The 26,933-nt window shown below is 48.8% G+C and overlaps 1 protein-coding gene across 2 annotated transcripts in view; it reads left to right on the top strand.

Moving 5' to 3' along the window:
- PDLIM5 (PDZ and LIM domain 5) overlaps positions 1 to 26,933 on the top strand; it is a 188,203-nt gene that overhangs the window by 2,707 nt on the left and 158,563 nt on the right. For both annotated transcript variants that reach the window (XM_054383212.1, XM_054383211.1), the window contains exon 2: positions 297 to 432. In XM_054383212.1, the coding sequence (XP_054239187.1) occupies positions 337 to 432 (96 nt within the window). In that variant the 5' untranslated portion in view covers positions 297 to 336. The remainder of the gene's footprint in view (positions 1 to 296; positions 433 to 26,933) is intronic.

Genomic DNA, 26,933 nt, shown 5'->3' with positions numbered 1-26,933 from the left:
GGGTTTGTCTGCCCCCTCTTTCCCCCACCCCCCCACACCCCTTAGTGTTTTGTTAGTAAGAGCTAGATGTCAAACCTTTCAGCACCAGAAATTCTCCAAGTCTGAAGTCTGAGTGTATGTTATCAGTTCACCACTTATTTTCCATCCCAAGCTACGTGGGGAATAAAAGCAGTAATGAGAGGCTGCTGGTTTTGTGCTGTGGAAGGGAACGCAGACGCTTTTGGATAGTAGAAAGTGCTGTTTGGGTTTTTCTTTTTAATCATCTTTTAAATGAAAATTTTCATCCTCTTCTGCAGGCATCAGTTGTTTGGATTTGATCCTTGAACACTAGACACAATGAGCAACTACAGCGTGTCTTTGGTCGGCCCAGCTCCTTGGGGTTTCCGACTTCAAGGAGGCAAGGATTTCAACATGCCTCTCTCTATCTCCCGGGTAAGTGCGTTTGCTTCTTGGGGTATTTTAGGCTGTGGCCAACTTGCAGCCTTCAGAGAGGAGTATACAAAGCCATGAATTACAGATGCTGGGGCTTAGACTTGCTCTGTGGCATGGGAGAGCTGGTTGGTAAGCTGGAAAAAGGAATCTTTGTTGTCTGCAGACTCCCAAGGCAATCGTTTTAGGAAGAACGTGTTAATTTGAAATGGTTGTTTTCATCTGCATTTATGTATGCAACAAAAAAAAGAAAGTGCCCAATCTCTTCTCCCACCCAGATGACAAGAGATGCAGAAGCTGGAGCCTGGCAGGATAGGAGCAGGTTTCTGTGCAGGGATGAGTCTGTGCACTCCAAATGATAGGCAGGAGGGAGGGCAAAAAAAAAATCATTCATGTTGCGTTCATTCATCAGTTCTTAGCAGCTTTGAGGATCTTCTGGTGTCTGTTCTTGCACATTCCGCTATTTACAATCCAAAGGGCAGTTGTAACCAGTGGTTCATCAATACCAAGTGCCCAAGTGAACAGGCCAGTTCCTCCCATGCCAGTTTCTCACCAGTGTTACAGAGTGTGTGCTCTGAACTGGTGTCTCCCGGGTAAGTGCATTTGCCTCTTGGGATATTTTAGGCTGTGGCCAACTTGCAGCCTTCAGAGAGGAGTATACAAAGCCATAAATTACAGATGCTGGGGCTCAAACTTGCTCTGTGGCATGGGAGGGCTGGTTGGTAAGCTGGAAAAAGGAATCTTTGTTGTCTGCAGACTCCCAAGGCAATCGTTTTAGGAAGAACGTGTTAATTTGAAATGGTTGTTTTCATCTGCATTTATGTATGCAACAAAAAAAAGAAAGTGCCCAATCTCTTCTCCCACCCAGATGACAGAGATGCAGAAGCTGGAGCCTGGCAGGATAGGAGCAGGTTTCTGTGCAGGGATGAGTCTGTGCACTCCAAATGATAGGCAGGAGGGAGGGCAAAAAAAAAAATCATTCATGTTGCATTCATTCATCAGTTCCTTGCAGCTTTGAGGATCTTCTGGTGGAAAAAGGGGTGGTTGGGTTTGTTTCATAGTTTAAGGACTGCATGAGGAAAACACTTCATATGTGTGCTTAACATCTGTCTTATTTAAGGAATTACTTATTTTTACCTGGACTGCTGTGTCCACCTCTGGGGCACTCAACCCAAGAAGGATAAGCACCTGATGGAGAGGCTCCAGAGAAGGGCCACAAAACTGATTGGAGGGCTGGAGCACCTCTCCTGTGAGGACAGGCTGGGACAGTTGGTGGTGTTCAGCCTGGAGAGGAGAGGGCTCTGGGGAGACTTAGTAGTGGTCTTGCAGTGCCTGAAGGGGTCTGTAGCACTAGGCCAGGGGGCAATGGTTTTAAACTAGGGAAGGGTAGATTTAGTTTGGGCATGAGGAAGAAGTTCTGTAAGATGTGAGTGGTAGGACACTGGAACAGGTTGTCCAGGAAGGTGGTGGAGACCCCATCCCTAGAGGCATTCAAGGTCAGGCTTGATGGAGCTGTGAGCAACCTAATCTGGTTAGGGATGTCCCTTCAGGGGTGTTGGACTAGGGGATCTTGAGAGGTCTCTTCCAACCCTGTGCGTTCTGTGATTCTGTCTGTTCTTGAACATCCCACTATTTATAATCAAAAGTGCTTAAACCAGGGCAGTTGTAACTAATAGTTCCTCAATACCAAGTGCTTAAGTGAACAGGCCAGTTCCTCCCCTGCCAGGTTCTCCCCAGTGTTACAGAGTGTGTGCTCTGAGCTGGTATTCAAACCATTTGAGGAACTAAGTCAAAACAAATGTGATCTTTGTACCCAAGCACTATCTAATTAGCTTCCTGCTTCAAACCCCTGTTTTCAGGAAAGGCTTGTCTTTCAGTGTGGGCTGAGTTTCAAAGCATTCCTGGCATGGCTAAAACATTTTGCATAGAAAATACAGGACAAACTTTGGGGTCCTGAGTTTGGAGGAACATTGGAAATCTCTGGATGAGGAAACTGGCTTCTGATGGCTCTGTACTTGGGCACCTATAAAACTGACTCTCAGCATTTGGAGCCTCTTCTTTGTGACACCTCTTCTCACAGTATATCAGAGGTAGGCAGGGACCTCAAGAGATCGTTGAGTCCAACCTCCCTGCCAGAGCAGGGTCACTTGGGGTAGTCTGCACAGGAGCACATCCAGGTGGGTTTGGAAGGTCTCCAGAGAAGGAGACTCCACAACCTCCCTGGGGAGCCTGTTCCAGTGCTCTGTCACCCTCACTGGAAAGAAGTTTCTCCTCATATTGAGGTGGAATCTTCTATGTTCAAGTTTGAACCCATTGTTCCTGGTCTTATCACTGTGCACCACCCAAAAGAGCCTGGCCCCCTCCACTTGACACCCACCCCTCAGCTATTTATAGACGTTGATCAGATCCCCTCTCAGATCCCTTCTCCTCCTCCTCTTGCATATTCATCAGGTTTGGTGACAAAGATGAATTATTTTTTACACCTGTTGGGACTGCAGAACTGATACTGCCCTGGGAGATGGAGCAGGTTTCTATTTAGGTTGATGCATCACAGGAATATTTTTAGCTAATCTTAACTGGCGGTTCGGCCCTTGCTGGCTCATTTAGACTTGGCTTATCCTATCTGCCTGTGGATTAGGCTGGTGGAGTTAAAATATGGTTTGGCTCTGCAAAAGAGAATTCCATGCTGGTGAAGTTTGGCTCTGCAAAAGAGAATTCCATGTGGCTAACATGGACCCAAGAGCCGTAGAAATGCCTGCACGCAGATGAACACAGCTCCTATCGGAGCTGAAAAAGAGAAGCAGTTGGTTTGCAGACTCCAAGCGGTTTCAAGCAAAACTGGAATTCAGTTGCTTCTTCAGTAGCTGGGTACCCTACACTAATAGAAATTTGAGCTGGTGAGTGCAGATACTGCCCTTCTGATGTGATGGAAGATGTGCTCCCACGATAAGGAATTGCACAAGCAGAGGCTTTTGGCTGTGTAGGGTACTTGGGCATGGTACTGATGAGCAATTAAGTGCTGTAGGCAGGAAACCACAGTAAACAAAGAGTTTTAGGAAAGGGTGGTGACTTTTTTTTTTTTTTTTTAAGCAGCCTCTGCTGCCCTGAAGATCCAGAATGCAGTCTAACTGCAAGTAGGCTTCCCATCTAGAAGTTTCTAAAGGGGAAACCTATGTTGAAATCAGCCTAGACTGCTACTTTATTGCAGGAATCAAATACTCTGTCACATGGAGTAGCCCTAGGGGAATTGGTCTGAATAGCTAAGTATAAAAGCCTCACTTAAGAGATTCCCTAATGGCAAATGTCAGCACCTCCAATAACAGAAGAAAGTGAAAGATGGGGACCAGGGGTGGTTTTAGGACATGAATATCCAATCTATTATACCTCAATGCTGCTGCTTATTTGCAGTTAAGTGAATGGGGCGTTGGTTTTGTTGGTGTTGTGATTTTGTTTGTTTGGTTTTTGCTTGGTTGTGGTGTTGTTGTTGTTGTTTGTCCTTCCCCCTTTGGATCAAAAAAAAAAAAAAGTGCTTAGCTCTGGTATGCCAATCCAGCTTTGGCCTGATAGCTGGAAGAGTTCCATGCCGTGTTCCTGGTGTGCTTAGAACAGCATGTACCATTTACCTCCCCAGCCCTGCTTTTCCTGATGAGGCACAAATGCCTTCCTGCCTACAAGGACTGCTAATGAAATTATTTTAGCAAAATGGTAATGAGACAGCAGATTTGTGTCCTTGGGCAAGGAGGACTTTTATCAGTTTGGTTTGGGTTTGTTTTTGTTTTTTTTTTTTTTTTTTAATTTGTCCTCTAGATGCTCAGGATGAATCTGGCTGCTCTGCTGAGGACTAATTTCTTCCTTGAAACTCCTTGAAATTAAGTTCAACTGAAGTGCAGTTTATGGAGCATGGAAAACACACTGGTTTCTAAAGATGTTTATCTGAAAAGCTAATTCTTCTAAACAATGAACAAATTAAGAGCTTGGATGGGTTCTTGGAGAAAACATGTAGTAAGTCATTCAGCTCTGTATAGAATGCAGTTGACAAACTTTTTTTTTTTCTTTTTTTTTTCTTCCCCCAATAATCACGGAATCACAGAATGTTAGGGAGTGGAGGGGACCTCCAAAGCTCATCCAGTCTAACCCCCCTGCCAGAGCAGGAGCACCTAGAGCAGATCACACAGGAACACAGCCAGGTGGGGGTTTGAATCTCTCCAGAGAGGGAGACTCCACAACCCCCCTGGGCAGCCTCTTCCAGTGTTCTGTCACCCTCACAGCGAAAACGTTTTTCCTCCTGTTTCCATGGAACTTCCTATGCCTCATCTTCCACCACTGCCCCTTGTGCTGGCATTGGGCATCACCCAGCAGAGCCTGGCTCCAGCCTCTGGGCACTCCCCCTGCACATCTTTAGCAACAGCAATGAGGTCACCTCTCAGGCTCCTCCTCTCCAAGCTCCAGAGCCCTCAGCTCCCTCAGGTTCTCCTCATAAGGAAGATGTTCCACTCCCTTCAGCATCTTTGTGGCTCTGTGCTGGACTCTTTCAAGCAGTTCCCTGAGGTCCTTCTTGAACTGAGGAACCCAGAACTGGGCACAATATTCCAGATGCAGCCTCAGCAAGGCAGAGTAGAGGAGGAGGAGAACCTCTCTTGACCTACTAACCACAGCCCTTCTAATCCCCCCCAGGATGCCATTGGCCTTCTTGGCCACCAGAGCACATTGCTGGCTCATGGTCAACCTCCCATCCACTGTAGGACCCCCAGGTCCTTTTCCCCTTCACTGCTCTCCAACAGGTCACTCCCCAACCTCTCCTGCTCCATGGAATTGTTCTTTCCCAGGCACAAGACACTACTCTTGCCCTTGTTGAATTTAATTCAATTTCTCCCTGCCCAGCTCTGCAGCCTCCCTGAATGGCAGCACAACCCTCTGGTGTGTCAGCCATTCCACTCAGTTTGGTGTCATCAGATCTGCATCTTTTATTGAAAGCCAAGCATTAAGATGGCTCAGGTCATGTAACTGTACTGTAAGGCTTCCAGCTGGTTCATTCCGTAGTGGTACTTGTGTAATGAGGTCACTGGCAGAGGAGTTATTTCCTGTGTCCCACTTTCCTTCCTTCCAGTCCAGGTCCCCATCTAGTGAGTTGTCCACATGGATGGAGCATTTGGGACTGGTTTTGCACAGTGTTTGCTTTTTGAGGAATTTGGCATTTTGAACATTGAGAAGCAAGCAAGCTATTTTCCAAGTCATTAATATCTGTGAAAACCATGTTAGTTTGGTGAGAATAAAGGAAAATGATGCTTTGAATGGGCCTGGAGCATGTCAGCTTTGGGTAGAGTCTAGCTGAGCCTTTTGCCCTTGTGCTTTGTTGAGCCCTATGTGTCATGTGAAACGTGGGTTTGATGGATGGACCACGAGATGGATAAAGAACTGGCTTGATGGCTGCACCCAAAGAGTGGCTGTCAATGGCTCCATGTCCCAGTGGAGGCCTTTGACAAGCAGAGTCCCTCAGGGATCAGTCCTGGGACCAGGCTTGTTCAACATCTTTGTTGGTGACATGGACAGAGGCATTGAGTGCACCCGCAGCAAGGTTGCTGATGGCACCAAGCTGTGTGGTGCAGCAGACAGATGGAGGGAAGGGATCCATCCAGAGGGACCTGGACAGGCTGCACAGGTGAGCACAAGCCAACCTCATGAGGTTCAACAAGACCAAGTGCAAGGTCCTGCAGCTGGGTCAGGGCAATCCCAGCCACTGATATAGGCTGGGCAGGGACTGGCTGGAGAGCAGCCCTGAAGAAAAGGCCTTGGGGGTGCTGGGGGATGAGAAGCTCAACAGGAGCCAGCAGTGAGCACTTGCAGCCCAGAGAGCCAAGCAGAGCCTGGGCTGCAGCAAGAGAAGTGTGGCCAGCAGGGCCAGGGAGGGGATTCTCCCCCTCTGCTCCACTCTGCTGAGACCACACCTGGAGCTCTGTGTCCAGTTCTGGAGCCTCTGTTCCAAGAAGGATCTGGAGGTGCTGGAAGGTGTCCAGAGAAGGGCCATGAGGATGAGCAGAGGGCTGGAGCTGCTCTGCTCTGGAGACAGACTGAGAGAGTTGGGGCTGTTCAGTCTGGAGAAGAGAAGGCTCTGAGGAGACCTTCTTGTGGCCTTCCAGGATCTGAAGGGGGCTCCAAGAAAGCTGGGGAGGGACTTTTGAGGGTGTCAGGTAGTGACAGGACTGGGGGGAATGGAACAAAGCTGGAAGTGGGGAGATGCAGATTGGATGTTAGGAAGAAGTTCTTCCCCATGAGAGTGGTGAGAGCCTGGAATGGGTTGTCCAGGGAGGTGGTGGAAGCCTCATCCCTGGAGGTTTTTGCAGCCAGGCTGGATGAGGCTCTGGCATCCTGCTGTAGTGTGAGGTGTCCCTGCCCATGGCAGGGGGGTTGGAACTGGCTGAGCCTTGTGGTCCCTTCCAACCCTGACTGATTCTATGATTTCCAGTGAAATCAAGTCTGGTGTGAGTATGAAAGAAGTTACTGCCGTGGGGGCCTAGGGAAGTGGTCTTTTCAATCAGGCATGTGGGGTTGGGGAGAAGCAGCAGAGAAACTGCTGGCCAGTGCTTACCCTGTGGGTGACTTTGTGCTTCTTCCTGCAAGCTGCCGAGAGCCGGCAGTCGCTGGCGTGGCTCTGCTGCTTTGCTTTGCTGCCACGTTGGGAGGCTTTGCCCCAGATGCAGCTGTTTTTGAAATAGATCTATTAAACAGATGTATCAATATTGAAAGGTGCATTCCACTACTTTGGGCTTCCTGGCACAGGGGGAGAGAGAGTGGCTGAGGTTGCTACGTTTGCTGTCTGCTCCTGCGTGTTGCAGGAGCTACCAGGGCTTAGGAAATGGCTGGGATCAGCCAAGACCCAGCCCAGAGGAACACTTCTGGCTTTGTTTTCATTCTGTTTATGAGATGTACTTTGCTGAGGATGACAAATGAGCTCCCAGTGCCAGAGTCTGTATCCTTTCCATTCCTGAAGCAGCAGCAGTTTTTTTTTTTTCCCTTTGGGAAGTAAGTGGAATGTGGACAGCTCTAAAGCTCCCAGCTGCCCAAGTGGCTTAATGTGAGCAAGTTGCCTGAGAATCCTGAAAGTACTGCTTAGTGCTTCAGGATTTGCATAGTTGCTTGCAAGCAATGTCTTCCTTTAGATGGGAAAGAGGCATCAGTTGATGCAGACATGATTGCCCAATTGCCTCTTTTACCACAGAATGGTCCAGACCAGAAGGGGCCTCCAAAGCTCATCCAGTCCGACTGCCCCGCAGTCAGCAGGGACATCCCCAACTAGATCAAGTTGCCCAGGGCCTCATCCAGCCTCACCTTGAATATCTCCAGGGAAGGAGCCTCAACCACCTCCCTGGGCAACCTCTTCCACTGTTCCACCATCCACATGGTGCAGAACTTGTTCCTCACATCCAATCTCAATCTGCTCTGCTCTAGTTTGAAGCCATTGTCCCTGGTCCTGTCCATGCAGCCCTTTGCAAACAGTCTCTCTCCAACTCTCTTTTAGCCCCCTTCAGGTCCTGGCAGGCTGCTCTTAGGTCTCCCTGGAGCCTCCTCTTCTCCAGGCTGAACACCCCCAGCTCCCTCAGCCTGTCCTCAGAGCAGAGCTGCTCCAACCCCCTGAGCATTTTTGTGTCCCTCCTCTGGATCTGCTCCATCAGGTCAATGTCAAAGGAGGGGACTCCAGAGCTGCACACAGCACTGCAGGTGAGGTCTCAGCAGAGCAGAGCAAAGTGGCAGAATCACCTCTCTGGCTCTGCTGGCAATGCTGCTTTGGATGCAGCCCAGGCTGGGATTTGCCTTCTGTGCTGCAAGCTCACACTGCCTGCTCCTGGCCAGCTTCTCATCCAGCAGCACCCCCAAGTCCTTTTCCTCAGGGCTGCTTTCTCTCCCCTCCTCCCCCAGCCTGTATTGACAGTGAGGATTGCTCTGGCCCAGGTGCAGAACCCTGCACTTGCTCTTGTTGAACCTCATGAGGTTCACCTGGGCACCACCTCTCCATCCTGTCCAGGTCCCCCTGGATGCCATCCTGTCCCTCTGGTGTATCCACAACACCACTTAGCTGGGTGTCATCTGCACACTTGCTGATGGTGCCTCAATCTCACTGTCATTGATAAAAATATTAAACTTCCTTGTGCTGAAAACTGGGAGAAAGGGCTGTGTGTCTTCTGATCATTTCCTTCCCTTGTCTACCCTGCTATGCAGTTTAAAGCAAAATAGGCCATTGATTGAGTGAGGTTGGGAAGAAGGGAAGGCAAGGGAGAAGAAGCAGAAGAAAACTGTCTGCATCCTGTCTGTTCATGACCTTATTTCTCAGACAACCTTCTCAGACCAAGTAGGAATCTACCATATTTTAAAATACTGTGTCTACTGAAGTCATTCCTCCAGAAGTGAAGCTGGCTGTATTGAGGGGAAGGGAAAAAAGGAACCAGAGAGCTTGTAAGCTGAGGGATGTCTGATGGGTACAGATTCTTTTTTACATTAAAAAACTGCTGGTAACTCTTTTTTTTTTTTTTTTTTTTTTTTCCTTTCTAGGTGACAGTTAAGTTACAGGAGGAGTAGTATAAGCTAAATATTGAATGATGGCAAAACTAAAATATTTTTTTGTGATGTCCACTTCTCAGAGACAGATGTAGTGTGAGGGGGAGAAAAACCTAAACCAAATCCCCCAAAAAACTCTTGATTAGATGTTTAGAGCAGATGAAAAATTGGCAGTCCTTCCAGAGGCCAAAAAGCAGAGCCATTTAGTGAATAGTAACTGCAAAAAGAAGTTAGACATGGGTTTTTTTGGTTTTTTTTTTGTTTTTTTTTTTTTTGTTTTTTGTTAGTATCTGGCCCTGGAGGTCTGACAACTTCTGTCAACTTCCTCACCATTCTGAGATGCTATTTTTAGTCTAGCTGTGTTTTTTCTCATCATTCATTGGCTGCTGGCTATCAGAAGGCATTGTGAGGAGAGACGTGGTGTTGAAAGGTTGGTTTGTTTGGCTTTGGTATTGAGCCAGGAGATAACATTGTTGGCTTCCCCCCCTCCCCTCTTCCCCATTTGTTTGGACTTTTTAAGAATAAATTTCATAAGGGAAAGTGTGAAAGAAAAAATAGACTCAGACTCTTTTGTGTCTGAAGCAGTGGAAATGTGGAAAAGGTGATATTCCTCTTGCCGGTGGACAAAAAGCAACTGAAAAAAAAAAAAGGGCTATGCTTTTTTTTTTTTTTTTTTTAACAAATCTGAGAAATGAAAATATAGCAGTGGGTCCAGTTTGGTTCAATATCTTTATCAATGACCTGGCTGAGGGCATGGAGAGTACCCTCAGCAAGTTCTGATGATACCAAACTGGGGGAGAGGCTGACACCTGTCAGGTGTGCTGACATCCAACCAGAGCTGGACAGGCTGAGAGCTGGGGGCAGGAACACCTCAGGAAGGTCAAGAAGGACAAGGGCAGGGTCCTGCAGCTGGGGAGGAATAACAGCAGGCACCAGGACAGGTTAGAGGCTGCCCTGCTGGAAAGCAGCTCCACAGAGAAAGACCTTGGAGTGCTGGTGGGCAGCAAGTTCTGCATGGGACAGCAATGTGCCCTTGTGGCCAAGAGAGCCAATGGGAGCCTGGGGGGCAGCAAGAAAAGTGTGGCCAGCAGGGCTAGGGAGGTTCTGCTCCCCCTCTGCTCTGCCCTGCTGAGACCACAGCTGCAATCCTGTGTCCAGTTTGGGGCTCCCCAGGTCAAGAGAGACAGAGACCTGCTGGAGAGAGTCCAAGGGAGAGCAGGATGCTTAGGGGACTTGAGCATCTCCCCTGGGAAGAGAGCCTGAGAGCCCTGGGGCTGTTTAGTGTGGAGAAGAGAAGGCTGAGAGGGGATCTGATCAATGTCTATCAATAGCTGAGGGGTGGGGGTCAAGTGGAGGGGGCCAGGCTCTTTTGGGTGGTGCACAGCAATAAGCCAAGGAACAAGGGGTTCAAACTTGACCAGAGAAGGTTTCAGCTCAACATGAGGAGAAACTTCTTTGCAGTGAGGGTGACAGAGCCCTGGAGCAGGCTGCCCAGAGAGGTTGTGGAGTCTCCTTCTCTGGAGACTTTCCAACCCCACCTGGATGCATTCCTGTGCAGACTCCCCTGGGTGATGCTGTTTGACAGGGGACTGGATGATCTCTGGAGGTCCCTCCCAACCTCTAATGCACCCTGATACTGTGATATGTTCACTTCCACAGGTGGCCTTTATAAGAAGAGGGACTTTATAAGAAGGGGTGCCCAGGGCTAAGGCTGCTATCACATGAGTCATTGAATGGCTCAAATCCTCAGGGCTGTAAGATTAAGGAAAAATATAACAGAAGTGTCTGTTCAGGTTTTCTTAATGTAAGATGTCCTTAATCTGAATTTGTGGAAAGGGGAAGTCCCTTTTCTAAAAAGGAGTTGACAAGAGTAGAAAGCAAAGTCTATGAACTTTGGGCATAGAGTCCTTTGAGGTGCCAGCAGCTTCAGCTCCCACATTGACTTCAGGCTTGCTTGTATGAAGGTTTTTATGCTGTCCTGCTGCCCTTACGTGTGGTGCTGAAGGGTAAGAGGTTGAGTGTCACAAGCCTGTTTTAAATGCAAACAAGCTACTGCTGTATGTGTGTGGGTGGGTGGTGGTGGGCTGTATGGGTCTAGACTGGGACTATTATGGTCTCGTGACTATGTTTACTTCCAGGAAACAATCTTGAAAGGGTTTTCTTTCAGGAGCATGCTCATGCTGGTAGTGCTGTGGCAATTGAGTCTTACCCTCTTAAAAGAGAGGCATTAGGATAATCATAGAATGGTCCAGGCCAGAAGGGACCTCCAAAGCTCATCCAGTCCAACCTCCCTGCAGTCAGCAGGGACATCCCCAACTAGATCAGGTTGCCCAGGGCCTCATCCAGCCTCACCTTGAATATCTCCAGGGAAGGAGCCTCAACCACCTCCCTGGGAAACCTCTTCCAGTGTTCCACCACTCTCATGGTGCAGAACTTGTTCCTCACATCCAATCTCAATCTGCTCTGCTCTAGTTTGAAGCCATTGTCCCTCATCCTGTCCGTGCAGCCCTTTGCAAACAGTCTCTCTGCAGCCTTCCTGGAGCCCCCTTCAGGTCCTGGCAGGCTGCTCTTAGGTCTCCCTGGAGCCTTCTCTTCTGCAGGCTGCACGCCCCCAGCTCCCTCAGCCTGTCCTTGTAGCAAAACTTCTCCAACCCCCTGAGCATTTTTGTGTCCCTCCTCTGGACCCTCTCCATCAGTCCCATGTCCTTCCTATCTTGTGCTGTGTTTGTGCTGTAAGAACAGCCTCTCTAATGACTTGCTTAACACTAGACATAGATGGAAATGAAGTCCAGGGAGAAGTAGAAAGAGGCAGCAGAGGGAGAGAGAGAAATAAACTGTGGGTAGTGTCAGGTTTCGTACAGCTGTGAGGAGGGGCAGGTGCTACCCTGTGACTGAGTGTACTCAAACCCCCGCCAGCTGTGTGTGCTAAGCACTTCAAAGCAGACCTGAGGTTTGAAGGTGGGGAGTGGAGGCCACCCTTACTGGACAGGCTGGAAGAAGTCTGATTTGAATGACTTGTGTAACCCTGACCAGGGGCATTCCCATCCTCATTTTTCCATTTCCCTGCTTCATTCATCACTCTGCTCTCAATCAATGCTGTTGGTTGATGTGTCCTGCCACATTGCAGCTTTCCATCCTCTGTCACTGAGACACCAGTGCAGTTCCCATCACATGTGGAGAGAGGTAGTAGAGGGACAAAACGCCCTGTTAGAAATTGAAGACTCTGTTGTGATGCACACCATCAAGGCAGCTGAGCAAGGGTGGAATACACTCAGGAGTTTTGCTGTATAGTTAGCAGCTGCAGAGCACAAGGAGATTCTTAGTCACAGAATGGTCTGGGTTGGAAGGGACCTCCAAGGGTCATCTAGTCCAATCCCCTCTGCAGTAAGCAGGCACTAGATCAGGTTGCCCAGAGCCCTGTCAAGCTCTTCTTTTATTCTTGCTCCTCCTTCAAGGAGCATTTCTTGATCACCTAACGCTGGAATGCTGTGAGACTTAGCCATCACAGTCTCACAGTATTATCAGAGGTAGGAAGGGACCTCAAGAGATCATTGGTCCAAACCCCTGCCAAAGCAGCATCACCCAGGGGAGTCTGCACAGGAATGCATCCAGGTGGGTTTGGAAAGTCTCCAGAGAAGGAGACTCCACAGCCTCTCTGGGCAGCCTGCTCCAGGGCTCTGTCACCCTCACTGGAAAGAAGTTCCTCCTCATGTTGAACTGAAACCTTCTCTGTTCAAGTTTGAACCCCTTGTTCCTTGGTTTATCACTGTGTACCACCCAAAAGAGCCTGGCCCCCTCCCCTTGACCCCCACCCCTCAGCTATTGATAGACATTGATCAGATCCCTCTCAGCCTTCTCTTCTCCAGACTAAACAGCCCCAGGGCTCTCAGGCTCTCTTCCCAGGGGAGATGCTCAAGTCCCCTAAGCATCCTCCTGGCTCTCCCCTGGACTCTCTGCAGCAGGTCTCTGTCTCTCTTGACCTGGGGAGAGCCCTGGACCAGGCTGCCCAGAGAGGTTGTGGAGTCTCCTTCTCTGGAGACTTTCCCAACCCCACCTGGATGCATTCCTGTGCAGACTCCCCTCGGTGATGCTGCTCTGGCAGGGGGGTTGGACCTGATGATCTCTGGAAGTCCCTTCCAGCCTCTGATATACTGTGAGACTGTGATACAGTTTCTCTCTCATTCTGAGTTAGTCTTGCATTAGAAAGCTCAGTTCTAAGCAGCTAAGCTTTGTAAAAGTAAAAGCAAGAGAAAATGATATCTGGCAGTTGGAAGCATTTGGAAGTATCTGAGCTCTCCTACAGTTTTGAGAGCCATGTGAGCTCTCACAATGGCTGTCAGCTGTGCCTGTAACAAAAGCCCTGAAGTAACATCTAATGCCTTGTGTGAAGCCTCAGAGGCTGAAAAGTGGCTCTTGCCAGGTCTTTAGTGGTCCTGTTGGAAAGGTCAAATGGTTTGCATGTTAACTGGATATGAAAGAGGCTTGGCTTACCCTGGCCTATATTAAGGGATGACCTAATCTGTTATCTAGTTCTTCTCCTAGCAAGTGATTGAACACTGTGAAGTACTTAACCATTAGAAGGCAACAGAAAGAGCTATCTTGTGTCAATTATTTCATGGTTCTGGTGAAGCCTTGAATGATGACGCCAGGATGCTAGTCCTGGTTTAATCTAGAGGGTAGCAGTTTCAGGAGGGTAAAACTCTTTGCTTGTAAAGGTTTTGTGCTTATGAGTTGTAGAATCATAGAACTGTCAGGTTTGGAAGGGACCTCAAGGATCAGCCAGTTTCATCCCCCCTGCCATGGGCAGGGACACCTCACACTACAGCAGGTTGCTCACAGCCACATCCAGCCTGGCCATAAAAAACCTCCAGGGATGAGGCTTCCACCACCTCCCTGGGCAACCTCTTCCAGTGTCTCACCACCCTCATGGGGAAGAATTTCTTCCTAACATCCAATCTGAATCTCCCCATTTCTAGTTTTGCTCCATTCCCCCCAGTCCTATCACTCCCTGACACCCTCAAAAGTCCCTCCCCAGCTTTCTTGCAGCCCTCTTCAGATGCTGGAAGGCCACAAGAAGGTCTCCTCAGAGCCTTCTCTTCTCCAGACTGAACAGCCCCAACTCTCTCAGTCTGTCTCCATAGGAGAGGAGCTCCAGCCCTCTGCTCATGCTGGTGTTGTGGGGAAAATGATGGCTGTCTCTGTTCAGTGTGATCTTTGGTGGGTAACAGCCCTTGAGGTTTTTCAAAACGAATTCTGTAGAGCAAAGACAAACTGCTGTAAATGGGGGGGGGATTGGTGGAGGGGATGAAGCAGATACAAAGATGTTTTTGGTATTAAAAACTACTCTATCACATTATGGAAACTTGAAACTCTAGCTCTAGAACACTTTTGTATAGAAGCCTTTAAGGAGGGGAAAAAAAAAAAATAAAGGCAGCTTAGCTGTGCAAACATTTCCTCCACCAGACAGACCAGATTAATCTTCAAGTTTATAACACATCTGCTCTTACAGCTTTTGGGTGGGGTTTTTTTTTTTTTCCTTGTCTTAGAAGTGACAAACCAGGCATAGTTCCAAGTGCAGTGCAGCTCAGCTAGCAAGTGAAACTTTTCTTTCTTTGCTCTGAAGTAAGAGGCCAAAGTTATTTGGCTTTTTGGGGTGGTTTTTTTTTGTTTTTTTTTTTTTTTTTTTTTAGGAGAGGTTGAGGTTCCCTTGCCAGTGATGTCTACCTCTTCTCTGTGGTTCTGGGCTTAGCTTGGCATATTCAAAGACCTGGAGATGTCTACCTCTTCTCTGTGGTTCTGGGCTTAGCTTGGCATATTCAAAGACCTGGAGATGTCTACCTCTTCTCTCTGGTTCTGGGCTTAGCTTGGCATATTCAAAGACCTGGAGATGTCTACCTCTTCTCTCTGGTTCTAGGCTTAGCTTGGCATATTGCAAGACATGGAGATATATCTCACAGTATATCAGAGGTTGGGAGGGACCTCAAGAGATCATCAGGTCCAACCCCCCTGCCAGAGCAGCATCACTTAGGGTAGCCTGTACAGGAATGCATCCAGGTGGGGTTGGAAAGTCTCCAGAGAAGGAAACTCCACAACCTCTTCTCTCTGGTTTTAGACTTAGCTTGGCATATTGAAGGCCATGGAGATGTGTCTCACAGTATATCAGAGGTTGGAGGGGACCTCAAGAGATCATCAGGTCCAATCCCCCTGCCAGAGCAGGAGCACTTAGGGTAGTCTGCATAGGAATGCATCCAAGTGGGACTGGAAAGTCTCCAGAGAAGAAGACTCCACAACCTCTTCTCTGTGGTTCCAGACTCAGCTTGGCATATTGAAAGGCATGGAGATGTCTACCTCTGTGGTTCTAGACTCAGCTTGGCATATTGAAAGATATGGAGAAGTAGGCTAGTGGGGTGGTCTCCAACTTGCTCATGCATGCTGGCAATTTCTTCAGTGCTGCCTGCAATGTTGGCAGCTCATTAAACTGAGGGTTAGTTTGTGTCATGCTTCACACTTCTGTATGTGAACTGGCCTCCACCCCTCTGTCAGTGGTAATCACTGGCTGAAGAAGGTTGGCAGCAGCAGAGAACCCCTGGTTGCATTTCCATGTTGGAGCTCAGAGCCAACTCCATGGATGAATCTCTTCTTTCTAAGCAGGGATCGAAAGAGCAGTGGAGGCTCACTCAGCCCAGCAGGCTTGGCTGCAGGCAGTGATGGTGGCAGCTACCTGAGAACAGTGGAGTCTAGAGGTGCCAAACCCAGACTGCTAGGACATGTCTGTCAGTGTCCTAAGCTGTGAAAACTGCCACTGAATGCTGATTAAATTACAGCTTTTGTCAGCTATGGATGCAATCTGTTCTCTCCACTTTCCAGCTGTCATATTTTGGCAACTGGCTCTGAGCAAAAGTCATTGTAGCAGTGGCTTGTATGACTCTCTTTTGAAAGCATGCTCAATTTGTAAATTAAATCATTTTGCTGTTGGGCAGGTCAGGTGTAATCCTGTACATGCTGAGAACCCAAGCCTTGGCACTGCAAAAAAAGAAAAAAACAAAAAACCACCACCAAACTCTGAAGCAGAAGTGTGGTTTGGAGTATGTGAATTGTCTCCATGAGTTGACTCCTGCTGAAGTCCACTGCTGCTCAGCACCCTGCAATGTTCAGTCTGCAGTCTCACAGTTACCAGATGGAAAGAAAGACTCAGTTGCTTGGAGGAGACAACCTTTCCCAGCCAACTTGCTGTTTTTTCACAAGGATGTGCTAGGCAGTGATTGGCAGCCATAACAGGGCTGGCCAGCAGAGATGCTTGCAGGACATCCTCAAAGCCTGACTAGGAACAGACTTTTAATCAGCCACTCAATCTCCATCACTGCACCTGCAGGGTTTAGGAGCATTTGGGCATGAGAAGTCTTTGCACATTACACTTCAGGTGGGATTTTACTATCATAGACCATAGAATGGTTCAGGCCAGAAGGGACCTCCAAAGCTCATCCAGTCCAACCTCCCTGCGGTCAGCAGGGACATCCCCAACTAGATCAGGTTGCCCAGGGCCTCACTGAGCCTCAACTTGAATATCTCCAGGGAAGGAGCCTCAACCACCTCCCTGGGCAACCTCTTGCACTGTTCCACCACTCTCATGGTGCAGAACTTGTTCCTCACATCCAATCTCAATCTGCTCTGCTCTAGTTTGAAGCCATTGTCCCTCATCCTGTCCGTGCAGCCTTCCTGGAGCCCCCTTCAGGTCCTGGCAGGCTGCTCTTAGGTCTCCCTGGAGCCTTCTCTTCTCCAGGCTGAACACCCCCAGCTGCCTCAGCCTGTCCTCAAAGCAGAGCTGCTCCAACCCCCTGAGCATTTTTGTGTCCCTCCTCTGGACCCTCTCCATCAGGTCCATGTCCTTCCTGTATTGAGGAAATGTTGTAGTGTTGCTCTTATCCTCTTACCTCTTTTTGCAGTATGCAGTTGTTGCACTGTTAAGCTGGAATTCAGTACCTCAGGGCAGGTCCTTTTTTGGGACAGTGTTGTAAGATTTTAATCTTCTGAGCTATTGATGGAGAGAATTGATCTTATCAACAAAACATATGTGGGTATCTTTTTTTTTTTTAAGAAAAAAAGCCAACTTTTTTTCTCTATCTCTATAAATGTAAAATTCCTTTTCAGTGTGAAAATATTGATGCTTGAGGTTTGTACTTTAATCTTCTGGGAATATCTGCCTGGATAGATGTAGCCCCATCTCTTTTGTGTCAGAGAGAATGTGGCTGGTTGAGTAGCTCCTCTGTGAGAGCTTTTTCTTCCATTGACACATCCACATACACTTGAACCTTTCAAGTGTGGACACTGCTGAGTATTGCAACTTCCAGTGACATTAATTTGTTTTGATAGCTGACCTGAATGAACACTGCAGCTCAGAGCAGTTTATGACTCTGTCCTGAATGGGGTGGGATTAAATAGCTGGAAATTGCTTGAGTAAGGGTTTAGGGCAAAGCAGGCTGTGTTGGTGCATTACTTTGCAACCTCCTGCTGTTGGAGAAGACTAAACTGCTGGGGTTTTGCTTGTGCAAACATAAAGGCACACTTTTGGCATGGTGGTGGAGACTGATGGGTGTAAATAACAGTGTTTGGGAGCTGTAGTCACTGATTTCAGCTGGTCCCAAACCTCAGCAACAGGATATGGTGTCTCAAGTGCTTCTGGGAACTCTGAATGCCTCCTGTGTCACTTGCTTTGCAGTGTGTGCAGCTCTGGACTTGATTTTCTTGCACATCTTAATCTATGCCTGTTGGGTTAGCTCAGTCCTCACCATTCCTGCTCCCTGACTGCTGTGGCTCTCTTTAGCAAAGAGATTATGGCCAGAGGACCAAATAAGGCTTTGCAGACACTCTCCTGTCCTCCTTTGTCTTGATAATGATTACCTAGGACAAGACAGCCTTTACCTTCCAGCATGGGCTCTTTCACTTGAAAGAAACTCCTGTGTGACTTCAGGTGGGGGCTGCAAAGAAGGGCACTGGTGAGACCTCACAAGAGGGGATTCCTCATGAAGGAAAAAAAAAAACCCAACCAAACTAGTACGTGGAATAAGGTGATTAGAAAAAGAGCTCTGTGGAGTGTGTAACTGCTGTGATTATGGTGAAGTGTGGTGGAAGAGTGGTGACATGCAGATAGTTTAGACACAGAGGCAATGACAGTTCCCAGAACTGAGACTAATATTACCTAAATGTAATGGGCAGTCTGAGCTGGGAAGTGCCTGACTTTGGCATTTCACATTGCTGACCACTCAAACTGCAGCAGGACAGGTTGGGAGGGGATCTGCTGGAGAGCAGCCCTGGGGAGAAGGACCTGGGAGTGCTGGGGGACAACAAGTTCTGCATGGGACAGCAATGTGCCCTGGGGGCCAAGAAGGCCAATGGGGTCCTGGGGTGCATTCAGAGGAGTGTGTCCAGCAGATCCAGGGAGGTTCTCCTCCCCCTCTACTCTGCCCTGCTGAGACCTCACCTGGAATATTGCATCCAGTTCTGGGCTCCCCAGTTCAGGAGGGACAGGGATCTGCTGGAGAGAGTCCAAGGGAGGGCTTGAAGGATGCTGAAGGGACTGGAGCACTGCCTGGTGAGGAGAGGCTGAGAGCCCTGGGGCTGTTTAGTCTGGAGAGGAGAAGGCTGAGAGGGGATTTAATAAATGTTTCTAAATATCTGAGGGCTGGAGGTCAGGAGGGAGGGGACAGGGACAGGCTCTGCTCAGTTGCACCCTGGGCTAGGACAAGGGGCAATGGATATAAACTCCAGCACTGGAGGTTCCACCTCACCATGAGGAGGAACTTCTTCATTGTGAGGGTCCCAGAGCACTGGAACAGGCTGCCCAGAGAGTTTGTGGAGTCTCCTTCTCTGGAGACCTTCCAGCCCTGTCTGGATGTGTTCCTGTGTGACCTGTGCTGGATTCTCTGGTCCTGCTCTGGCAGGGAGGTAGGACTCGATGATCTCCAGAGGTCCCTTCCAACCCCTAACACCCTGTGAGCCTGTGAATCAGAGTTGACTTTCCAGTGCCATTTTTTTTTTTTTTTTTGAGTTTCTGCCAAGGAAGTTTGATTCTTTCAATTTATCACCTGTTTTAGCATAAAGAGGAAGAGAGTTTTGCAAGGACGCAATTTGTACTACCTTTGTTTTTGTGATTTTTTTTTTTTTTTTACCCCCACCTTGCTTTTCTTAGCCTGAGGACATCTATCCTAGCACTGAAATGAGTCTGCCAGGTGTTTTTGCTGCTAGTTGTCACTTAAGACGTGCCATTCAGAAGCCTTTATTATAATTAATTGTGACATTAACAGGGTTTATGGTTCAGAAAAGTGTCTGATGGGATAGACATGAAAGGAATGATAAGATCTAAGGACGAGAAGAAGTGAACCCCACACTGCAAACCCCCAGAAATCTGTTAAAACCAAATGTATGGAATGTTTGTCAGGAAGCTCCACAGGATGAAAGCTTTGGACTGTGTCTACCTAGATGATGTGATATTTGCAGGGATATCTTGCCTCAGCTTGGAATTGCATAATTCCTGCTTTCGGAGTCTGTCACCATCCTTTTTTCCCCCTGATATTTTCTTCCCATGCCAATCCTTGCCAGACTGTGGAACATATCCTGGCTTTACTGTGCACTGGGCTTCTGTGTAATGAGAAAAGCCAGGTCTTTTGGTACAATTGCAGGGAATGTTTCAGCATCAAGAAGCAAACTCCTCTTTTGTATGCAGCAGAGAGCCCTCGGGTACCAGTTGATTCCTGAACAGGCACGCTTTGGGTTGCCAGCTTAAAAAGCACTTCTGACTCCTTCTTCAGGACAAATTCTGTAGCTGCTGTTACATGGGAGGTAGTCAGATTGGTCTAGGGGTGGCTTCTGACATTTAAGCTGCTGACAGACGTGTGACTACCTACCCTGGGCATGCAGACTCAACTAGGTATTTCAGTTTCTTGCTACTCCATTCATGGGGCTGTTCTTTGGACCCTGCCAGAAGGTCCCTGCTGCTCTCCCAGCTTGGTGGTAACAGTAGCAGCTCTTCTCTCTTGGCCAGTTCAGGCTGTTCTGATTCAGAGGAGCACAGAAAGTTTGTTTCATTTGCCCATAAGGCTGTTATAATACAACAGAATCATGGAGGTCCCTTCCAGCCTGGACTATTCTAAAGCTCATCCAGTCCAACCTCCCTGCACTCAGCAGGGACATCCCCAACCAGATCAGGTTGCCCAGGGCCTCATCCAGCTTCACCTTGAATATCTCCAGAGAAGGAGCCTCAACCACCTCCCTGGGCAACCTTGGTTCCAGTGTTCCACCACCCTCATGGTGCAGAACTTGTTCCTCACATCCAATCTCAATCTGCTCTGCTCTACTTTGAAGCCATTGTCCCTCGTCCTGTCCCTGCAGCCCTTTGCAAAGACTCTCTCCAGCCTTCTTGTAGGTTCTCTTCAGGTCCTGGCAGGCTGCTCTAAGGTCTCCCTGGAGCCTTCTCTTCTGCAGGCTGAACACCCCCAGCTCCCTCAGCCTGTCCTCAGAGCAGAGCTGCTCCAACCCCCTGATCAATTTTGTAGCCCTCCTCTGGACCCTCTCCATCAGGTTACAGTCTCACAGTGTATCAGAGGTTCGAAGGGACCTCAAGAGATCATCAGGTCCAACCCCCCTGCCAGAGCAGGATCACTTAGGGTAGTCTGCACAGGAAGGCATCCAGATGGGTCTGGAAAGTCTCCAGAGAAGGAGATTCCACAACCTCCCTGGGCAGGCTGTTCCAGTGCTCTGTCACCCTCACTGTAAAGAAGTTTCTCCTCGTGTTGAGGTGAGGGCTCCAGAGCTGCACACAGTACTCCAGACGAGGTCTCAGCAGAGCAGAGTCAAGTGGCAGAATCACCTCTCTGGATGTGCTGTGTCGATGCGCTGGTGTCAGACTCTGGATTGGGTTGAAATTGTTGCAAGAATCCCTGAATGCTGCATTGAAGATTCCAGAAAAGCAAGTTGAAAGACCCAGGAGAACTTCAGAGTGTACCTTGGCATTGAGATGGTGAGATTAAATACAAAACACTACTCCTTTCTAGGGCCTGACTCATGGGTTTTGAATGTGTGAGGGTGTCACTGCTAGCTCCTGTGGTCAAGTAGCATCACCAATGCTTCAGGACTTCTGGGCACAGAGCTGTGCCAAATATTTCTTTTATGTTTAGTGGGTTTTTCCCCTTCTTTGTTTTCCTAATACCCCAAACCATTTTTTTTTTTGCCTACCTGGCATGCCATGGGTTGCACATGTGTTAATGTGTTAAACCTCCAAATTCATAATGGTGCACCAGATCCAAGAATGTAAAGGATGTGGCCAAGGTGTTGCTGACTGGCTAGAAAGCTCTTTTAGTGGGACCTTGCATGTGTGTGAAACTGCAGCTGCTGAGAAGTGAATTGCAGAGCTGTTGGCTTGCTCAGAGACCTTCAGAAATAAATAGGAGGTGGCATGTGTAGTAGAATTTGACCCTGGCAGGAAAATAGGTAGGGCGGAGCAAACAGTTATCAGCGGTGGCTCTGGCTTCTGGTGGCAGCAGAGGCAAAGAAAAAGAAGGAAGAGGGGCTTGGGAATCATGAGGGATTTGAATAATTCTTCCTGCCTGACAGGAAGCCCTTGATCATAAATGAATTCTTCTCTGACAGCCTGCTCTCTGGGGGAAGTTTCTATTAATGTTGGTGAAGCATTGTGAGTTGAGGCATAGGAAGGTCCATGGAAACAGGAGGAAAGGAGGAAGAATTACTGCACTGTGAGGGTGACAGAAGGCTGGAACAGGCTGTCCAGGGGGTTGTGGAGCCTTCTTATCTGGAGATATTCAGCACCTGCCTGGATCTGTTCCTGTGTCACCTGTTCTAGGTGATCCTGCTCTGGTAGGGGAGTTGCACTGGATGATCTCTTGAGGTCCCTTCTAGCCCCTAACACTCTGTGATTCCGTGTCCCCCGAGGCTCCGTGTCCCGAGCATTGAAGAGCAAAGGTGTTGGGGAATTGCCTTCACTGGGACTTGATGGGATGCTGGGCTGTGAGGAGCTGGCACATCACCCTCTGTGCTGCACAGCACACTGGTGGTGTGGGGAGGAGTGGGCAGCTGGGAGCCTTGGCCTCGTGAATACCTTGGCCATGACTCGCCAGAAGTGCTGAACAAGGTCCCTTTGTGCCTTCAAATGAGAACCTGAACTGCTAAATACCTTTCTCTCCTTACTGAGTGTGCAGGTGTGAACAAGTTGCTCAGTGCCCTGTTCTGTGGGGTGGTGAAATCAGGAGGTTGAGTGCTGTCGCCAGCAAGCAGTGGGTGGTGATTCTCTCCTGCCTGCAGTACCTCCAGATGAACAAGATGGAGGGTGGATAGAATCATAGAATTGTCAGTGTTGGAAGGGACCTCAAGGCTCAGCCAGTTCCAACCCCCCTGCCATGGCAGGGACACCTCACACTACAGCAGGTTGCTCACAGCCTCATCCAGCCTGGCTGCAAAAACCTCCAGGGATGAGGCTTCCACCACCTCCCTGGGAAACCTCTGCCAGAGTCTCACCACCCTCCTGGGGAAGAATTTCTTCCTAACATCCAATCTGCATCTCCCCATTTCTAGTTTTGCTCCATTCCCCCCACTCCTATCACTCCCTGACACCCTCAAAGTCCCTCCCCAGCTTTCTTGGAGCCCCCTTCAGATCCTGGAAGGCCACAAGAAGGTCTCCTCAGAGCCTTCTCTTCTCCAGACTGCACAGCCCCAACTCTCTCAGTCTGTCTCCAGAGCAGAGCAGCTCCAGCCCTCTGCTCATGCTGGTGGTGTGGGGAAAATGATGGCTGTCTCTGTTCAGTGTGATGTTTTGGTGGTAACAGCTCTTGAGATTTTTTCAAAAGGAATTCTGTAGAGGTTGAGCACTGTCACAAGCAAGCAGTGGGTGGTGGTTCTCTCCTGCCTGCAGTACTTCCAGATGAAAAAGATGGAGGGTGGAAAGAATCACAGAATTGTCAGGGTTGGAAGGGACCTCAAGGATCATCCATTTCCAACCCCCCTGCCATGGGCAGGGACACCTCACACTACAGCAGGTTGCTCACAGCCACATCCAGCCTGGCTGCAAAAACCTCCAGGGATGAGGCTTCCACCACCTCCCTGGGCAACCTGTGCCAGTCTCTCACCACCCTCATATATACATTTACTTCTGAAATTTATCTGTTGTGACTGTGCTGAATCCAAACTGCTGTGCTGTGTGGAATCAGCTCTTCAATGAATCAAGCCTTGAGCTTCCTATTTGTCCTTCAGGAATTCCTGAACCAGCTTCCCTGGTTTCTTGTGGTTATGGGGGAGGCAAGTCTTTAGACAGTGAAAAATATGGATTGCTCTAGAAAGCTGCTTTGCTTGTTGTGTTTACTGCTGTCTTAACACGTGTTGTGTGGGAAGTCCTTGGAAGTAGGAGATAGATCATGGCAAGCAAGATCCTGAGGAAATGTCAGAGGAAGTAGATATGTGGAAAAAAGCAACCTGAATCTCTCCTAAAGATCACAGGATGTTAGGGGCTGGAAGGGACCTTCAGAGATCATTGAGTCTAGCCCCCCTGCCAGAGCAGGACCATAGAGTCCAGCACAGATCACAGAGGAATGCATCCAGATGGGTCTGGAAAGTCTCCAGAGAAGGAGACTCCACAACCCCCTGGGCAGCCTGTTCCAGGGCTCTGTCACCCTCACTGGAAAGAAGTCTCTCCTCATGTTGAGCTGAAACCTTCCCTGGTCAAGTTTGTCTCCATTGTTCCTTGGCTTATCACTGTGCACCACCCAAAAGAGCCTGGCCCCCTCCACTTGACCCCCACCCCTCAGCTATTGATAGACATTGATCAGATCCCCTCTCAGCCTTCTCTTCTCCAGACTAAACAGCCCCAGGGCTCTCAGGCTCTCTTCCCAGGGGAGATGCTCAAGTCCCCTAAGCATCCTCCTGGCTCTCCCTTGGACTCTCTCCAGCAGGTCTCTGTCTCTCTTGACCTGGGGAGCCCCAAACTGGACACAGGATTGCAGCTGTGGTCTGAGCAGGGCAGAGCAGAGGGGAGCAGAACCTCCCTAGCCCTGCTGGCCACACTTTTCTTGCTGCCCCCCAGGCTCCCATTGGCTCTCTTGGCCACAAGGGCACATTGCTGTCCCATGCAGAACTTGCTGCCCACCAGCACTCCAAGGTCTTTCTCTGTGGAGCTGCTTTCCAGCAGGGCAGCCTCTAACCTGTCCTGGTGCCTGCTCTTATTCGTCCCCAGATGGAGCAAAGGTGCAAGCACCCTGCTCCTGTTACCACTGGGGCTGCTTTCCCATTGAAAAGTGAGTTTGAGTGTCAGAGTGGACTTTATACCACAAGGTAGACTAGCTTTTGGATTTTAAATGACCACATTGTGGGGGAAAAAAAGTATTTGAATGAATACCTTCCCAGTAAGTTATACTCTTACCTTAATATATTTTCCTTTCTTCATGGGGTTTGCTCTCTGTATACATGAAGATGACAACTGACATGATGCCTCCTTTCTGAACTGTGCTGCTCAGCAGTTCTGGCAGCTCTGTATGTGTGGAAAGCTGTACAGTGACAAATCTATTTCTCATACCTTTTGCAGTCTGCTTTCTGTCAAATGGAAAAATGTAATGCCCCCTGAACTTTCCTCCTGTGGCTCACTCAGGCAGTAATTTACTTGAGCATTTCCTGTGCACTGTCTCTGGGTACAGAGCTCTTGCTTTCCATTTTGCTGTGTTTCAGAGCTCCACTAGGGTGTTACCTCATTAATTCCCAAGCTCCTTTGGGCATTTCCTGGGATACCCCAGACTTCTATGCTGTGCCCCTAGTTGGGATGGTGCAAACTTGTGGAAGGGAATTTATTTGGGATCTGAAACAAAATCTGGCAGGGAGAAATTGAATGAAGTTCAATAAGGGCTAAGGTAGAGTCTTGCACCTGGGAAAGAACAACCTCATGGAGCAGGAGAGGTTGGGGAGTGACCTCTTGGAGAGCAGTGAAGGGGAAAGGACCTGGGGGTCCTAGTGGATGGGAGGTTGACCATGAGCCAGCAATGTGCTCTGGTGACCAAGAAGGCCAATGGCATCCTGGGGTGGATTAGAAGGGCTGTGGTGAGTAGGTGGAGAGAGGTTCTCCTCCTCTTCTACTCTGCCCTGCTGAGGCTGCATCTGGAATATTGTGTCCAGTTCTGGGCCCCTCAGTTCAGGATGGACCTCAAGGAACTGCTTGAAAGAGTCCAGCACAGAGCCACAAAAATGCTGAAGGGAGTGGAACATCTTCCTTATGAGGAGAGCCTGAGGGAGCTGAGGGCTCTGGAGGTTGGAGAGGAGGAGCCTGAGAGGTGACCTCATTGCTGGTGATAAAGATGTGCAGGGGGAGTGCCCAGAGGCTGGAGCCAGGCTCTGCTGGGTGATGCCCAATGCCAGCACAAGGGGCAGTGGTGGAAGCTGAGGCAGAGGAAGTTCCATGGAAACAGGAGGAACAATTTATTCCCTGTGAGGGTGATGGAGTACTTGAACAGGCTGCCCAGGGGGGTTGTGGAGTCTCCCTCTCTGGAGATATTCAAAACCCACCTGGATGTGTTTCTGTGTGATCTGCTCTAGGTGCTCCTGCTCTGGAAGGGGGGTTGGACTGGATGACTCTTCAAGGTCCCTTCCAGCCCCTAACATTCTATGTTTCTGTGGAAAATCTAAAGCCAAACTTGGAAGCATGCTTCACACTGTGTATTTGTTTTGCAATGCTGCTGATGTTTCCTGTGTATCTTAACAGTTTCATGATTTTCCTGCTTACACAGAAGTCTGCCTACAAAGAGTTACAGCTTAGAAAAGAAAAGCTGAGACAATCCTGGTGTTTTTTTTTTTTTTTTCCCCACATATTTAAAATATATTTTGATTCTAGTAAATGAATGTTTTCATAAGTGATGAATAGAAACTTTGTTTTCAGCAGACATTTCCTGGCTTTTATTAATGTGTGTTGGCTTCAGAAAACTACAGACAAATGAAGAGTATGGCAGGGAGCTGATTTGTCTGTTGAGTGAATAGTTGGCTTTACTTCAGGCTGCATGAAGAGCTTTTTGTTGTTGTTTGTGAGCAAATCCCCAATTCTAGTTCACTTCTCTCCATTGTCCTTTAACATATAAGCAGGGGCTCAGCCCTGAGCTCTTGGACATGCAGGTACTGGGCTCCTTACAGTTTGCAACCAAGATAATGATTTCTGCCTTCTCCTCATTTTCTTCTTCACTTGGGGACTTAATACTAATTATGCAAGCCTAAGTAATTCAGCTCAGCACATTACAGTTCCAGCTGTAAACTGGATATAGACTCCAGCACAGGAGGTTCCACCTCACCATGAGGAGGAACTTCTCCACTGTGAGGGTCCCAGAGCACTGGAACAGGCTGCCCAGAGAGGTTGTGGAGTCTCCTTCTCTGCAGACTTTCCAGACCCATCTGGATGTGTTCCTGTGTGACCTGTGCTGGATTCTGTGGTCCTGCTCTGGCAGGGGGCTTGGACTCAATCTCTGGAGGTTCCTTCCAACCCCTAACATCCTGTGAGCCTGCTTCAGTGTGCCAATATGCAGCCTTGCTGCAATGCAAAGGGCTTTTGTGGAGGCAGAGCAGAAAGAAGTGCTGAAACACTGCTGAGATGTCATAGAATGATAAAATTGTCAGGGTTGGAAGGGACCTCAAGGATCATCCAGTTCCAACCCCCTGCCATGGGCAGGGACACCTCACACCACAGCAGGTTGCTCACAGCCACATCCAACCTGGCTGCAAAAACCTCCAGGGATGAGGCTTCCACCACCTCCCTGGGCAACCTCTTCCAGGGCCTCACCACCCTCCTGGGGAAGAATTTCTTCCTAACATCCAGTCTGAATCTACCCATTTCTAGTTTTGCTCCATCCCCCCCAGTCCCACCTTCAAAAGTCCCTCCCCAGCTTTCTTGTAGCCCTCTTCAGATCCTGGAAGGCCACAAGAAGGTC

The sequence above is a fragment of the Indicator indicator genome, chromosome 8 (assembly GCF_027791375.1).
Source record: "Indicator indicator isolate 239-I01 chromosome 8, UM_Iind_1.1, whole genome shotgun sequence".
Taxonomy (NCBI): Eukaryota; Metazoa; Chordata; class Aves; order Piciformes; family Indicatoridae; genus Indicator; species Indicator indicator.
Note: the sequence above shows the minus strand (reverse complement) of the source record. Positions and strands in the feature narration are given on the sequence as shown.